Here is a 16,098-nt window from a genome sequence, read left to right on the forward strand (position 1 = left end):
TGGGGATGTTTTGGGGGTATTTGGGGGAGGTTTGGGGGGGAGTTTGGGGGATTTAGGGGATCACAGGAGGATTTTGGGGGTCTGGGGAGGATTTGGGGGGGATTTGGGAGGTTTGGAGGGGTCACAGGAGGATTTTTGGGGGGGATTTGTGGGGTCACAGAAAGTTTTGGAGGGTCCGGGGGGAATTGGGGGTCCCAGAAGGATTTTGGGGGGTCCTGGGTTGGGTTGGGGGGATTTGGGGGGTTCTGGGGAGGTTTGGGGGGGTCACAGGAGGATTTTGGGGGGGATTTGTGGGGTCACAGAAGGATTTTGGGGGTCTGGGGGAGGATTTGTGGGGGTCCCAGGGGGGTTTTGGGGGTATTTGGGGAGGTTTGGGGGGATTGTGGGGTCACAGAAGGATTTTGGGGGTCTGGGGGGGGATTTGGGGGGTTCCCAGGGGAGTTCTGGGGAATTTTTGGGGGTATTTGGGGAGGTTTGGGGGGGTTTGTGGGGTCATGGAAGGATTTTGGGGGGTCTGGGGGAGGATTTGGGGGGGATTTGGGGAGGTTTTGGGGGTCCCAGGGGGGTTTTTTTGGGGTGGTTTTGGGGGTCCCTGACCCCCCCTGGGCAGGCCCCAAGGCCAAGGTGAGCTCCAGCGAGGACGAGGACGAGGACACCGGGGGGTCAAAGGGCACCAAGGGGTCAAAGGTCACCAAAGGTCACCGCAAGAAGAGCCCGGACACGGAAAGGGCAGGTCAGGGGGGGTTGGGGGGATTTTGGGGGGGATTTTGGGGACTGTTTGGGGGGGGTTGGGGGACACTGGGGTTGGTTTGGGGGGGTTTCTGTGGGGCTTGGGGGGGATTTGGGGGGGATTTTGGGGGGTTTGGGTGATTTTGGGGGGGGGTATGGGGTGGATTTGTGGGGGTTTTGTGGGGGATTTGGGGGGTTTGGGGTGGTTCTTCTGTGGGATTTTTGGGGTTTGGGGTGTGTTTTGTGGGATTTTTGGGTGGATTTGTGGGATTTTTGGGTGGATTTGTGGGATTTTTGGGTGGATTTGTGGGATTTTTAGGGGGGATTTGTGGGGGATTTTTGGGGTTTGGGTGGGTTTTGTGGGGTTTGGGGTGGTTTCATGGGGGATTTTTGGGGTTTTGGGTGATTTTGGGTGGGGTTTGGGGTGGATTTGTGGGGGATTTTGGGGTTTTGGGGTGGGTTTGTAGGGTTTGGGTTGGTTTTGTGTGGGATTTTTGGCCTTTGGGATGGATTTAGATGATTTTGGGGTGTCCCCAGGCCTGGCAGTGTCGGGGTACCTGAACCTGGGGGTTGGTTCGGTGACCTGGGGTTGGTTTGGGGTGGGTTTGGTGACCCCAGGATTGGTTTGGGGGTGGGTTGGTGCCCCCGGGGTTGGTTTTGTGTGGGATTTTCGGGTTTGGGATGGATTTGGGATCATTTAGGGTGATTTTGGGGTGTCCCCCAGGCCTGGCAGTGTCGGTGGTACCTGAACCTGGCTGCTGACGCCGCTCACAACTTCACGACGGGCTGGCTCTGGGCGCTGCCTTCTGGGGGGGCCCCGGGCGGGGGCTGCTGACGGCGCTGACGGTGCTGCTGCACGAGCTGCCCCACGAGCTGGGGGACATGGCCCTGCTGCTCAGGGCCGGCTGCACCAAGGGACAGTGACACCCCGAAAAATCCTCGTGAAAATACCCCGAAACCAACCCCAAAACCCGAAAATCCCCAGAAAAATCCCCGTCGAAATACCCCAAAAATCCCTGTCAAAATACCCCAAAAATCCCAGAAAAATACCCCAAAAATCCCTGTCAAAATACCCCAAATCCACCCCAAAAATGCCATAAAAATACTCTAAAAAATTTCCATCAAAATATCCCAAAAATCCGCAGAAAAATACCACAAATCCACCCCCCAGTCCCTCCCAGTCCTCCAGTCCCTCCCAGTTCCTCCAGTCCTTCCCAGTCCCTCCAGTGCTCCCAGTGCTCCCAGTCCCATCCCAGTGCCTCCCAGTGCTCCCAGTCCCTCCTAGTCCTTCCCAGTCCCTCCCAGTGCTCCCAGTCCCTCCCAGTCCCTCCCAGTCCTTCCCAGTCCCCCTCCCAGTCCCTCCCAGTCCCTCCCACTCCCCTCCCAGTCCGTCCCAGTCCCTCCAGTCTCCTCCAGTGCTCCCAGTCCCTCCCAGTCCCCTCCCAGTCCCTCCCAGTCCTTCCCAGTCCCTCCCATTCCCTCCCAGTGCTCCAGTCCCTCCCAGTGCTCCCAGTGACCCCCTTATCCCCTCCCAGTCCCTCCCCAGTGCTCCCAGTTACCCTGTTTCTCCCCCCCCAGGCCATGTGTCTGCAGCTGGTCACCGCCCTGGCCGTGGTGGCCGGCGCCGCCTGTTCCCTGCTCCAGTCCCCCCAGTCCCTCCCAGTCCCCTCCCAGTCCCTCCCAGTGTCTCCCAGTCCCTCCCAGTCCCTCCCAGTGCTCCAGTGACCCCGTTACCCCCCCCAGGCCATGATGTGTCTGCAGCTGGTCACCGCCCCTGGCCGCGGTGGCCGGCGCCGCCTGTTCGCTGCTGGCCGAGGGCTCCCAGTGCTCCCAGTCCCTCCCAGTCCCTCCCAGTGCTCCAGTCCCTCCCAGTGCTCCCAGTGACCCCCCTTATCCCCTCCCAGTGCCTCCCAGTGCTCCCAGTGACCCCGTTACCCCCCCCCCAGGGCCATGTGTCTGCAGCTGGTCACCGCCCTGGCCGCGGTGGCCGGCGCCGCCTGTTCCCTGCTGGCCGAGGGCTCCCAGTGCTCCCAGTGCTCCCAGTCCTTCCCAGTGCTCCCAGTGACCCCCTATCCCCTCCCAGTCCCTCCCAGTGCTTCCCAGAGTCTTCCAGAGTCTCCCAGTGTCTCCACTCCCCTCCCAGTCCCTCCCAGTCCCTCCCAGTGCTCCCAGTGACCCCGTTACCCCCCCCCCGGCCATGTGTCTGCAGCTGGTCACCGCCCTGGCCACGGTGGCCGGCGCCGCCTGTTCCCTGCTGGCCGAGGGCTCCCAGTGCTCCAGTGCTCCCAGTCCCTCCCAGTGCTCCCAGTGCTCCCAGTCCCTCCCAGTGCTCCCAATCATCCCATATCCCTCTCCCAGTGCCTCCCAGTCCCTCCAGTGCTCCCAGTGACCCCTTATCCCCCCCCAGGCCATGTGTCTGCAGCTGGTCACCGCCCTGCCGCGGTGGGCCGGCGCCGCCTGTTCCCTGCTGGCCGAGGGCTCGGGCGCCGCCGCCGTGTCGGGGATCCTGCCGTTCACCGCCGGCGGTTCATCTACCTGGGCACGGTGTCCGTCATTCCCGAGATCCTGCGGAATTCCGGCGCGGGGCCGGCGCTGCTGCAGCTGCTGGCGCTGCTGGCCGGCGTGGCCATGATGCTGCTCATCGCCCACTACGAGTAGGGAAGGGGAGAATTCCCGGGAAAAAACCCCGCATTCCCGAGAATCCCGATCCCCCGGGAGCGGCCCGGTGTTCCCGTGGGATTGTCCCGCCGGGAATGGGAAGCCAGCGATTCCCAAAATCCTCCCTGAATCCCCACCCTGAAGCCCTCATTTGTGACCTCCTGGGTCTCGGTGTTCCATGGGATCATCCCGGTGTTCCCGTGGGATCATCCCCTGGGAATGGGATCCACAGTCCCAAAATCCTCCCTGATTCCCACCCCAAAACCCCCCCATTTGTGACCTCCTGGATCTTGGTGTTCCCTTGGGATCATCCCAGTTTTCCCGTGGATCATCCCCTTGGGAATGGATCCACAGTTCCAAAATCCTCCCTGATTCCCACCCTAAAGCTCCTCATTCCAACCCTCTGGATCCCAGTGTTCCCATGGAATCATCCCAGTGTTCTCGTGGGATCATCCCCTTGGGAATGGGATCCACGATTCCCAAAATCCTCCCTATTCCCACACAAAAAAAAACCCCATTTGTGACCTCCTGGGTCTCGGTGTTCCCTTGGGATCATCCCAGTTTTCCATGGGATGGTCCCAGTTTTTCCTATGGGATCATCCCCTTGGGAATGGGATCCGCGATTCCCCAAATCCTCCCTGATTCCCACCCCAAAACCCCCCATTTGTGACCTCCTGGATCTTGGTGTTCCCTTGGGATCATCCCAGTTTTCCCGTGGGATCATCCCCTTGGGAATGGGATCCACAGTTCCCCAAATCCTCCCCGAATCCCACCCCAAAACTCCTCATTCCTGACCCTCTGGATCCCGATGTTCCCCTGGGATCATCTGGGATCATCCCAGTGCTCCCGTTGGGAAATGCGGAATGGGAATTCCCCTTGGGGAATTCCCCTTGGGAATGGGATCCGTGATTCCCAAAATTCTCCCTTATTCCCACACAAAAATCCCCCCATTTGTGACCTCCTGGGTCTTGGTGTTCCCGTGGGATCATCCCCTTGGGAATGGGATCCGTGATTCCCAAAATCCTCCCTTATTCCCACACAAAAATCCCCCCATTTGTGACCTCCTGGATCCCAGTGTTCCCGTGGGATCATCCCCTTGGGAATGGGATCCACAGTTCCCAAAATCCTCCCTGAATCCCACCCCAAAACTCCTCATTCCCGACCCTCTGGATCCCGGTGTTCCCGTGGGATCATCCAGTATTCCCATGGGATCATCCCCTTGGGAATGGGATCCACAATTCCCAAAATCCTCCCTGATTCCCACCCCAACTCCCCCATTTCTGACCTCCTGGATTCCGGTGTTCCCATGGAATCATCCCAGTATTCCCATGGGATCATCCCAGTTTTCCCATGGGATCATCCCCTTGGGAATGGGATCCACAATTCCCAATTTGAGACCCCCAAAATCCTCCCTGATTCCCACCCCAAAAACCTCCTCCTGACCTCTTTTTCCATCCCATATCCCGATTTTCCCAAGGGGTCATCCCGGTTTTCCCATGGGATCATGTCCTCGGGAAACGGGATCCACAATTCCCAACCTTCCCCCTCCCCGCAATATTTGGGACCAAAACCACGGCCTAACTCCCTTCCCAAAATCCAGGGTGCGGGGTCTGGGTCGCCCCAAGAGGTTGGGGTGGGATCCACACGTGCGGATCACGGAATTCCAGGAGAATTTTGGGAATTTCGGGGGTGGCTTTTTTTTTTTGTTTTTTTTTAATATTTGTTATTCAGGGTTGTAGCGAATCATGCGGTTGGTGGATTAAAAGCGGAAACATTTGGACGAGCCGCGAGGGTGAAATCCAGGACTTGGCGATGCCACGAGGGGATTCGGGTGTTTAGAAGGAGAAAAAAATTAGGGAAAACAGGGAAAAAAAAAACCGGAAAAGCCGAAAACCTCCGGCTGGAGGACTGACCATAGAGTTGGTGCGGGCAGAGCGGCGCGGCGCGCATGTCCCGTCTCGGTGTCACTTCCGGCGCCGCCATGTTAGGGAGGTCGGCGGGGCGGCTGGGGGGGGGTTCGTGGCGCTGGTCACGAGTGGGTTTTGGGGGGGATTTTGGGGAATTTGGGGGTTTTTTTGGGGGGGCGGGAAGGGAGGGGAGACCCTCGCGTGGGGAGTGAGGGGGGAATTGGGGCGGGAGGCGTTAAAGGTGACGCTGGGGCGACACTGGACCCCACTGGTGACACTGAGGGGATTTAAATGTGACACTGGTGACAATAAAAGGGGTCACTGGTGACACTGGGAGGGGGTTCCAGACCCTACTGGTGACACTGGGGAGGTCACTGGTGACCCTGGGAGGGGGTCCCAGACCCCACTGGTGACATGGGAGAGGTTAAAGGTGACACTTGTGACAGTGGGAGAAGTCACAGGCCTCACTGGTGACACGGGGGGTGGTTACTGGTGGCACTGGGGGGGGTCACTGGTTAAACTGGTCCCCGCTGGTGCCATCGAGGAGTCCTTGGTCCTCCGAACCGCCAGAGGGCGCCAGGGGCGGTTCCCATTCACTTCAATGACCCCCGGCGGTGACCGAGGTCCTCCGAACCGCGAGGGGGCGCCAGGGGCGCTTCCCATGCCCCTCAATGGCCCCGGTTATTCCTTGGTCCTCCGAACCGCGAGGGGGCGCCAGGGGCGCTTCCCATGCCCCTCAATGGCCCCGGTTATTCCTTGGTCCTCCGAACCACCAGGGGGCGCTCCCTCTTTCCCATACCAGGGGCGTCCCCCCAATGTCCCCAAATGTCCCAAATCCGCCCCAAAATGTCCCCAAACAGCCCCAAAATAAACGGGGGCGGGGGGTCACACACACACACACACACACAACACGACTCGGGAGGGGGGGACATTTCGGGGGAGGTTGGGAACATTTGGGGACATTTTGGGGTGATTTGGGGCCATTTTGGGGTCATTTGGCACCATTTTGGGATGATTTTGAGCCATTTTGGGGCAATTTGGAGCCATTTTGAGGCAATTTGGGGCCATTTTCAGGGCTTTGGGGCCATTTTGGGGCGATCTGGGCCCATTTTGGGGTGATTTGAGGCCATTTTTTGATGATTTGGGGCCATTTTTTGATGATTTGGGGCCATTTTGGGGGGACTTGGATACATTTTGGGGGGATTTGAGACAGTTTGGGGGGATTTGGGCCCATTTGGGGGCCATTTGGGGCCATTTTGGGGTGATTTGGGGCCATTTTGGGGTGATTTGAGGCCATTTTTGGATGAGTTGGGCCCATTTTCTGGTGATTTGGGGGCATTTTGGGCTGATTTGGGCCATTTGGTGACCCCCAGATCCCTCTGTTCCCCCCCAAATCCCTCCCCAGGGACGAGCCAGCTCCGGAATTGTGCCATAAAATTCCAAAGGGGGGGGGGAATTCGGGATCGACTCCCTCCCCCCCTCCTCTTGCTTTATTGGGGTCACCTTGGGGTCATTTTGGGGTCAACTTGGGGTCAACTTGGGGTCATTTTGGGGTCATTTTGGGTCATTTCAGGGTCAAACAAGCAGCGGGAAAGCAGGAAATTCCCTTGGGATCCCTCGGGATCCGTCGGAGCAGGGGGAAAAAAGGGGTGTGGCTGGAGGGGGTGTGGCCGGGAGTGGGCGTGGCCAAGGGGGCGTGGCCAGGGGTGGATTTTTGGGATTCCCCTTCAGAGCATCCCCCCCACTCCGAGCCGGCCCTGCTTCATCTTCCGGGCCTTGATGAAGAGGACGGTGCCGGAGGCGATCCGACGATCCCCGAGGCCAATCCCAGGGCGCAGACGACGGTGCCGAGGGTCTCGGAGACCGGGGGGGGCAGGGTGGGCTCTGGGAATGAGGAGAAGGGGATTCCCAAAATTCTCAGGGCGTTCCTGGCACGTCCCGAATCCCAAATCCTTCCTCGGGATGTTCCAGGATATTCCCGACCCTCCTGAATCCCAAATTCTTCATTGGGGTGTTCCAGGATATTCCCAACCTTCCCAAATCCCCAAATCCTTCACTGGGATGTTTCTGGACATTCCCAACCCTCCCAAATCCCAAATCCTTCCTCAATTCATTCCTGGACATTCCCAGCCTTCCCTAATCCCAAATCCTTCATTGGGATGTTCCTGGACATTCCTGACCTTCCCAAATCCCAAATCCTTCATTGGGATGTTTCTGGACATTCCCGACCTTCCTGGATCCCAAATCCTTCACTGGGATGTTTCTGGATATTCCAACCTTCCCAAATCCCAAATCCTTCACCAGGACATTCCTGGACATTCCCGACCTTCCCGAATCCAAATCCTTCATTGGGATGTTCCCGGATATTCCCGACCCTCCCAAATCCTTCATTGGGACATTCCTGGACATTCCCGACCCTCCAGAATCCCAAATCATTCCTCAGATCATTCCCAGAACTTCCTAATCCCTTTCTTCATCCCACCCCATTCCACCAGGAATTCCTCACCCTTTTCCCACCCTATTTCCACCTCATCCCCCCCCATTCCCACCGGAATTCCTCACCCCTTTCCCCCTTCATCCCACCTTCTCCCACTCCATTCCCACCAGGAATTCCTCACCCCATCCCACCCTATTCCCACCTCATCCCACCCCATTCCCACCAGGAATTCCTCACCCCTTTCCCCTTCATCCCACCTTCTCCTGCCCCATTCCCACCCCATTTCCACCCCATTCCCACCAGGAATTCCTCACCCCTTTCCCACCCTTCCCACCTCATCCCACCTCATCCCACCCCATTCCCAGCAGGAATTCCTCACCCCAGTGTGTCTTCCTTGGCTCCCGGAGCCCCTCGTGCTCCACCCCACAGTCGGAATAATCCCACCCCATTCCCACCCCATTCCCACCCCATTCCCACCAGGAATTCCTCACTTCTTTCCCACCCTTCCCACCTCATCCCACCCCATTCCCACCAGGAATTCCTCACCCCTTTCCCCCTTCATCCCACCTTCTCCTGCCCCATTCCCACCCCATTCCCACCTCATCCCACCCCATTCCCGGCAGGAATTCCTCACCCCAGTGTGTCTTCCTGGGCTCCCGGAGCCCCTCGTGCTCCACCCTGCAGTCGGAATAATCCCACCCCATTCCCACCCCATTTCCACCCCATTCCCACCAGGAATTCCTCACCCTTTTCCCACCCTATTTCCACCTCATCCCACCCATTCCCACCAGGAATTTCTCACCCCATCCCACCCCATTCCCACCCCATTCCCACCAGGAATTCCTCACTTCTTTCCCACCCCATCCACCTTCTCCCACCCCATTCCCACCCCATTCCCACCAGGAATTCCTCACCCCTTTCCCACCCTTCCCACCTCATCCCACCTCATCCCACCCCATTCCCAGCTGGAATTCCTCACCCCAGTGTGTCTTCCTGGCTCCCGGAGCCCCTCGTGCTCCACCCTGCAGTCGTAATAATCCCCCCGGCGCGGGACGAACGGAGGTAGGAAAACTTGCGGAAGGTGTTGTCGGGGCCGGGATAAAAGACGGTCTCCAGGACCCCCTCGGACACGACGATCCCGTTCCGGAACCAGGTGATGGAAGCCACGGGAGGCCAGAACTTGGTGACGTAGCAGATGAGGAGGTTGGGATCCTCCAGCTCCACGCGTGCTTCGGGAATAACGCCATCTCCGGGGGCACTGGGAATGGGAAAGGGTTGGAATGGGAATGGGAATGGGATCAGGATGTTGGGATCCTCCAGCTCCACGGCGTGCTTCGGGAATAACGCCATCTCCGGGGGCACTGGGAATGGGAAAGGGGGAATGGGAATGGGATCAGGAGGTTGGGATGGGAATGGGAAAGGGGTTGGGATGGAGTGGGAAAGGGGAATGGGAAAGGGGTCGGGATCAGGATGTTGGGATGGGAATAGGAAAGGGGTTGGGATGGAGTGGGAAGGGGAATGGGAAAGGGGTTGGGATCAGGATGTTGGAATGGGAATGGGAAAGGGGTTGGGATCAGGATGTTGGGAAGGGAATGGGAATGGGAAAGGGAATGGGATTGGGATCAGGATGTTGGGATCCTCCAGCTCCACGGGGTGCTTCGGGAATAACGCCATCTCCGGGGCCACTGGGAATGGGAATGGGAATGGGGTCAGGATGTTGGGATGGGAATGGGAAAGGGGTTGGGAATGGGGTTGGGATCAGGAGGTTGGGATCAGGATGTTGGGATACTCTGGCTCCATGGGGTGCTTCGGGAATAACGCCATCTCCGGGGGCACTGGGAATGGGAAAGGGGTTGGAATGGGGTGGGAAAGGGGAATGGGAAAGGGGTTGGGATCAGGATGTTGGGATCAGGATGTTGGAAGGGAATGGGAAAGGGGTCGGGATCAGGATTTTGGGAAGGGAATGGGAATGGGATCAGGATGTTGGGATCCTCCAGCTCCACGGCGTGCTTCGGGAATAACGCCATCTCCGGGGGCACTGGGAGAAAGAGGAATGGGAATGGGAATGGGAATGACAGGGAATGGGAATGGAATGGGAATGGGAATGGGAATGGGGTCAGGATGTTGGGATCCTCCAGCTCCACGGCGTGCTTCGGGAATAACGCCATCTCCGGGGGCACTGGGAATGAGGGAAAGGGGAATGGGAATGGGAATGGGATCAGGATGTTGGGAAGGGAATGGGAATGGGGTCGGGATGTTGGGATCCTCCAGCTCCACGGCGTGCTTCGGGAATAACGCCATCTCCGGGGGCACTGGGAATGGGAAAGGGGGAATGGGAATGGGGTTGGGGTCAGGATGTTGGGAAGGGAATGGGAATGGGATTGGGATCAGGATGTTGGGGTGGGAATAGGAAAGGGGTTGGGGTGGAGTGGGAAAGGGGAATGGGAAAGGGGTTGGGATCAGGATATTGGGATGGGAATGGGATCAGGATGTAGGGAAGGGAATGGGAATGGGGTTGGGATGTTGGGATGGGAATGGAAAGGGGTTGGAATGGGGTGGGAAAGGGGAATGGGAAAGGGGTTGGGATCAGGATGTTGGGATGGGAATGGGAATGGGGTTGGGAAAGGGGTTGGGATCAGGATGTTGGGATCAGGAGGTTGGGATCCTCCAGCTCCACGGCGTGCTTCGGGAATAACGCCATCTCCGGGGGCACTGGGAATGAGGGAAAGGGGTTGGAATGGGGTGGGACAGGAGTGGGATGAGATGGGAAAGGGATTGGAAGGGTTGGGGATGGAAAAGGGGGTTGGGAATTCTCCCAGGGTGCCCCTGGAATTGGGTCAGATCTCCCTGGAATTGGTCAGATCCCCCTGGAATTCTCCTGGGATCCCCTGGAATCGAGTCAGATCCCCCTGGAATTGGGTCAGATCCCCCTGGAATTGGGTCAGATCCCCCTGGAATTGGGCTGGATCCCCAGTCAGATCCCCCTGGGAATTCTCCTGGAATTGAGTCAAATCCCCCTGGAATTCTCTTGAGATTCCCTGGAATCGAGTCAGATCCCCCTGGAATTCTCCTGGAATTGAGTCAAATCCCCTGGAATTCTCCCAGGATCCCCTGGAACTGAGTCAGACCCCTCTGGAATTCTCCCGGGATCCCCCTGGAAGGGGTTAATGCTTTCCAAGAGCCTGGAATTCCCACAAGATCCCCCCGGGGGAATTCTCCTGGGATCCCCTGGAATGCCCTAAATACCGGAATCCCCCTGGAATTCCATCCCTAAAAACCCCCATCGGGGGGGCTCCTAAAAATCCCTTTTTTTCCCTTCTTTTTTTCCCCTTTTTTCCCCTTTTTCCCCCTTCCCCCCCCTTTTTTTCCCTTTTATTCCCCTTTTTTTCCCTTTTTCCCCCCTTTTTTTTCCCTTTTTTCCCCTTTCTTTCCCCCTTTTTTCCCCCTTTTTTTCCCCTTTTTTCCCCTTTTTCTCTTTCCTTTTTTTTCCCTTTTTTTTCCCTTTTTTTCCCTTTTTTTCCCTTTTTACCCCCTTTTTTCTTTCCTTTTTTTCCCCTTTTTTTCCCTTTTTTCCCCCCCTTTTTCCCCTTTTTTACCCCCTTTTTTCTTTCCTTTTTTTTTCCTTTTTTTTCCCCTTTTCCCCCCCTTTTTTTTTTCCCCCTTTTTTTCCCCTTTTTTTCCCCCTTTTTTCCCCTTCTTCCCCCCTTTTTCCCCCCCTTTTTTCCCCCCTTTTCCCCCCTTTTTTTCCCCCTTTTTTTCCCCTTTTTTCCCCCCTTTTCCCCCCTTTTTTTCCCCTTTTTTCCCCCTTTTTTCCCCCCCTTTTTTCTCCTTTTTTTCCCTTTTTTTATTCCCCTTTTCCCCCCTTTTTTTCCTTTTTTTTTTCTTTTCCCCTTTTTTTTCCCCCCTTTTTTCCCCCCTTTTTTTTCCTTTTTTTTTTCTTTTCCCCTTTTTTTTTTTTCCCTTTTTTTTTCCCCTTTTTTCCCCCCCTTTTTTTTCCTTTTTTTTTTCTTTTCCCCTTTTTTTCCCCCCTTTTTTTCCCCCTTTTTTCCCCCCTTTTTTTTCCTTTTTTTTTTCTTTTCCCCCTTTTTTTTTCCCCTTTTTTCCCCCTTTTTCCCCCCCTTTTTTTTCCTTTTTTTTTCTTTTCCCCTTTTTTTTCCCCCCTTTTTTTCCCCCTTTTTTTCCCCCCCTTTTTTTTCCTTTTTTTTTTTCTTTTCCCCTTTTTTTTCCCCCCTTTTTTTCCCCCTTTTTTTCCCCCCTTTTTTTTCCTTTTTTTTTCTTTTCCCCTTTTTTTTTCCCCCTTTTTTTTCCCCTTTTTTTTTCCCCTTTTTTTTTCTTTTCCCCTTTTTTTTTCCCTTTTTTTTTCCCCTTTTCCCCCCCTTTTTTTTCCTTTTTTTTTCCCTTTTTTCCCCCTTTTTTCTTTTCCCCTTTTTTTCCCCCTTTTTCCCCCCCTTTTTTTTTTCCTTTTTTTTTTTCCCCATTTTTTTCCCCTCCATCCCGGCGCTTACCGGGGGGAATCCTGGAATTGTTGGAAGCCCTCATGGAGCTCTCCAGGTTCTGCTTGTCGATGGCGATATTCTGGAGCGCCCCCTGAGCCTCGAAGCTGGCGAATTCCTGGAATTCCGGCAGCCTCCACACCGTCTTCTCCTGCTCCACGTGGAAAATCTCGTCGCCGTCGAAGTCGAACATGAACTCGCCGCCGTCCACCCGGGAATCCAGGGATTTCTGGTAGTATTCCGTCTGGATGATCTGGTGGGACACTGGGAGAAAAAAAAAAAAATAAAAAAAGGGGGATTTTGGGGGGGTTAGAGGGGGAAAATCCTGGGAAAATGGGGATTTTTGGTTAAAAATCGCCAGGAATGAGGCGGAGGGGGAGACCCAGAGGGTGAAAATCCCGGGATTTGGCAGCTCTGGGAGAGAAAAAGCTTGGGAAAAAGGGGTTTGGGGACTCCCAGACACTGAAAATCCCGGGAAAAGGGGGGTTTGGGAAGTCCCAGATTCCCAAAATCTTGGGAAAGGGGGGTTTGGGAACTCCCAGACACTAAAAATCCTGGGAAAAGGGGGGTTTGGGAACTCCCAGACACTAAAAATCCTGGGAAAAGGGGGGTTTGGGCACTTCCAGATTCCCAAAATCTTGGAAAAGGGGGGTTTGGGGACTCCCAGACACTGAAAATCCCGGGAAAAGGGGATTTTAGGTCAAAAATCGCTGGGAAAAAGAGGAAGGGGGACTGAAAATCCCGGGATTGGGGAGATCCAGGAGGGAAAAATCCCGGGAAAGGGGGGTTTGGGAACTCCCAGACACTGAAAATCTTTTTTCCCAAGAAAATCTTGGGAAAAGGGGGATTTTGGGGGGTCAGAGGGGAAAAATCCCGGGAAAAAGGGGATTTTAGGTCAAAAATCGATGGGAAAAAGGGGAAGGGGGACTGAAAATCCCGGGAAAGGGGGGTTTGGGAACTCCCAGATCCTCAAAATCTTGGAAAAGGGGGGTTTGGGAACTCCCAGACACTGAAAATCCCGGGATTGGGGAGATCCAGGAGGGAAAAATCCCGGGAAAAGGGGGGTTTGGGAACTCCCAGACACTGAAAATCCCGGGAAAAGGGGGGGTTGGGCACATCCAGAGCCCAAAAATTGGGGGAAAAGAGGGGTTTGAGCGCTCCCAGACACTGAAAATCCTGGGAAAAGGGGGGTTTGGATACTCCCAGACATTGAAAATCCCGGGAAAAGGGGAATTTTGGGGACTCAGAGGGAAAAAAAAGGGGAAAAAGGGGATTTTAGGTCAAAAATCGCTGGGAAAAAGGGGAAGGGGGACTGAAAATCCCGGGAAAGGGGGGTTTGGGAACTCCCAGATTCCCAAAATCTTGGGAAAGGGGGGTTTGGAGACTCCCAGTTCTCCAAAATCTTGGAAAAGGGGGGTTTGGGCACATCCAGAGCCCCAAAATCCCGGGAACAGGGGGGTTGGGACACGCCCAGACCCCAAAAATTTTAGGAACAGGGGGGTTTGGGAACTCCCAGACCCCAAAAATCCTGGGGACAGGGGGGTTGGAACATTCCCAGAGCCTGAAAATCCCGGGAACAGGGGGGTTTGGATACTCCCAGATACCCAAAATCTTGGAAAAGGGGGGTTTGGATACTCCCAGACCCCAAAAATTGTGGGAACAGGGGGGTTTGTGCACTCCTAGATCCCAAAAATCCCGGGAACAGGGGGGTTTAGGCACTCCCAGACCCCAAAAATTGTGGGAACAGGGGGGTTGGGACGCACCCAGACCCCAAAAATTGTGGGAAAAGGGGGGTTGGGACACACCCAGCCCCCAAAAAATCCTGGAAAAGGGAAGTTGAGCTGCGCCCAGACACCCAAAACCGCAAGAACAGAGGGGTGTGGTCACACCCAGGCGCCCAAAATCCCGGGAAAAAGAGGATTTCTCACCTTCTTCCAACCAATCACCACATTCCCACCTGTCCAGGTCACCCCAAACCCCATCCTAAAAAATCGGGGACCCCCCCAAAAACCCACCTTGGACCCCCCAAACCGCGGGCAGGGTCAGCCCCAGCACCAGCAGCACCAGGGGGACGCTCCGCGCTCCATCCATGGCCCCTCGGGACGTCGGAAAAACCGGGAAGAGACGATGTTGATCCCACAAAAGCGGCGGCGAACTGAGGGAGCCGGGACGGGGGGCGCAGCACCCCGAAAACTCCCCGGCCAATGGGAGCGAGCGGTGAGGGCGCGTCATCAGTTGCCGGGTAGAGGAGTCCCGAGCTGAGCCCCGATCGGGCTCAGCCAATCAGAGACCGCCCTGAGCTCGTTTTTGGCTCAACGGGGGCACTCCCAGAGCCCCAAAATGCTGGAGGAAGGTGGTTTGGGAACACCCAAAGCCCAAAATCCTGGAAAAGAGGGGTTGGGACACTCCCAGACCCTAAAATTCCTGGGAACAGGGGGGGTTGGACAATCCCAGACTCCCAAAATCCCGGGAACAGGGGGGTTATTGGACACCCACGGCCACCAAAACCTCATTCCAAAGTACCCAGGACACTCCAAACTCATCCCCAGGAATCTGGGACCCCCAAAACCCCCTCGGACCCCCCAAGGCCCGAGCGGAGTCAGCAGCAGCAGCAGCCAATGGGAGCAAGCGCTGTTGTGTCGTCATCAGTTGCCGGGCAGACGAGTCCCGAACTGAGCCCCGATCGGACTCAGCCAATCAGAGACCGCCCTGAGCTCGTTTTTTGGTCGACGGGGGCACTCCCAGACCCCCAAAATCCTGGAGGAAGGTGGTTTGGGAACATCCAAAGGCCAAAATCCTGGAAAAGAGGGGTTGGGACACTCCCACACCCTAAAAGTCCTGGGAACAGGGGGGTTTGGACAATCCCAGACTCCCAAAATCCCGGGAACAGGGGGGTTATTGGGCATCCACGGACACCAAAACCTCATTCCAAAGTATCCAGGACACCCCAAACCCCATCCCCAAAAATCCGAGACCCCCAAAACCCACCTGGGACCCCCCAAGGCCCGGGCGGGGTCAGCAGCAGCAGCAGCCAATGGGAGCGAGCGCTGTTGTGTCGTCATCAGTTGCCGGGTAAATGAGTCCCGAACTGAGCCCCGATCGGACTCAGCCAATCAGAGACCGCCCTGAGCTCGTTTTTGGCTCAACGGGGGCACTCCCAGACCCCCAAAATCCTGGAGGAAGGTGGTTTGGGCACATCCAGAGCCTAAAAATCCTGGGAACGGGGGTTTTGGACATTCCCAGCCCTCCAAAAACCAAGGGACAGGGGGGTTTGGGAACATTCAGAGCCTAAAAAATTTGGGAACATGGGGGTGTGGGCTCTCCTAGATGCTTAAAATCCCGGCAACAGGGGGGTTTGGGCACTCCCAGAGCACAAAATATTGTGAAAAAGGGGTTTGAGTACTCCAAGACCCCCAAAAATCATGGAACGGGGGAGTGGTTGGGCACATCCAGAGCCCAAAAATCCTGGGAACAGGGGGGTTGAGGCACTCCCAGACCCCCAAAATCATGGGAAAGTGGGGATTGGGAACTCCCAGACACTAAAAATCCTGGGAGCAAGGTGGTTGGGCGCTCCCAGACTCCCAAAAATCCCGGGAACAGGGGGGTTGGGACAAACCCAGACCCCAAAAATCCCGGAAAAGGGAAGTTGAGCTGCACCCAGACGACCAAAACCGCAGGAACGGGGGGGTGTGGTCACACCCAGGTGCCCAAAATCCCGGGAAAAAGAGGATTTCTCACCCTCTTCTTCCCCATCACCGCATTCCCACCTATCCAGGTCACCTCAAACCCCATCCCCAAAAATCCGGGACCCCCCAAAAACCCACCTTGGACCCCCAAAATCCCGGGAACAGATGCTAAAAATCATGGAAAAGGT

At 56.1% G+C, this 16,098-nt stretch overlaps 1 protein-coding gene and 3 long non-coding RNA genes across 5 annotated transcripts; 1 reads left to right on the plus strand and 3 right to left on the minus strand.

Moving 5' to 3' along the window:
* Positions 1-3,619: 3,619 nt before the first annotated feature.
* On the plus strand, positions 3,620-4,854 carry LOC127465636 (uncharacterized). 2 transcript variants are annotated; one of them, XR_007902298.1, is made up of 3 exons: positions 3,620-3,702; positions 3,970-4,227; positions 4,731-4,854. It is a non-coding gene; the product is annotated as an uncharacterized LOC127465636 (long non-coding RNA). The 2 variants fall into 2 exon arrangements; XR_007902299.1 differs by lacking the exon at positions 3,620-3,702 and adding an exon at positions 3,783-3,822.
* LOC127465637 (uncharacterized) lies at positions 3,624-4,802 on the minus strand. Its single transcript, XR_007902300.1, has 3 exons — positions 4,658-4,802; positions 4,449-4,535; positions 3,624-3,667 (listed from the first exon to the last, which is right to left on the minus strand). It is a non-coding gene; the product is annotated as an uncharacterized LOC127465637 (long non-coding RNA).
* A 1,873-nt stretch (positions 4,855-6,727) lies between the features above and the next one.
* Positions 6,728-14,315, minus strand: LOC127465632 (HLA class II histocompatibility antigen, DR alpha chain-like). Its single transcript, XM_051776147.1, is given in 8 exon segments — positions 6,728-7,098; positions 7,101-7,178; positions 8,711-8,737; positions 8,740-8,793; positions 8,796-8,934; positions 9,988-10,043; positions 12,237-12,488; positions 14,240-14,315. Coding segments are annotated over 8 exon segments (759 nt in total). The 3' UTR covers positions 6,728-7,021.
* On the minus strand, positions 7,195-7,635 carry LOC127465634 (uncharacterized). Its single transcript, XR_007902297.1, has 3 exons — positions 7,572-7,635; positions 7,475-7,523; positions 7,195-7,278 (listed from the first exon to the last, which is right to left on the minus strand). It is a non-coding gene; the product is annotated as an uncharacterized LOC127465634 (long non-coding RNA).
* Positions 14,316-16,098: the final 1,783 nt, after the last annotated feature.

The sequence above is a fragment of the Manacus candei genome, unplaced genomic scaffold, assembly GCF_025592945.1.
Source record: "Manacus candei isolate 608988 ecotype Guabito, Panama unplaced genomic scaffold, ASM2559294v1 h1tg000454l, whole genome shotgun sequence".
NCBI classification, from domain to species: Eukaryota; Metazoa; Chordata; class Aves; order Passeriformes; family Pipridae; genus Manacus; species Manacus candei.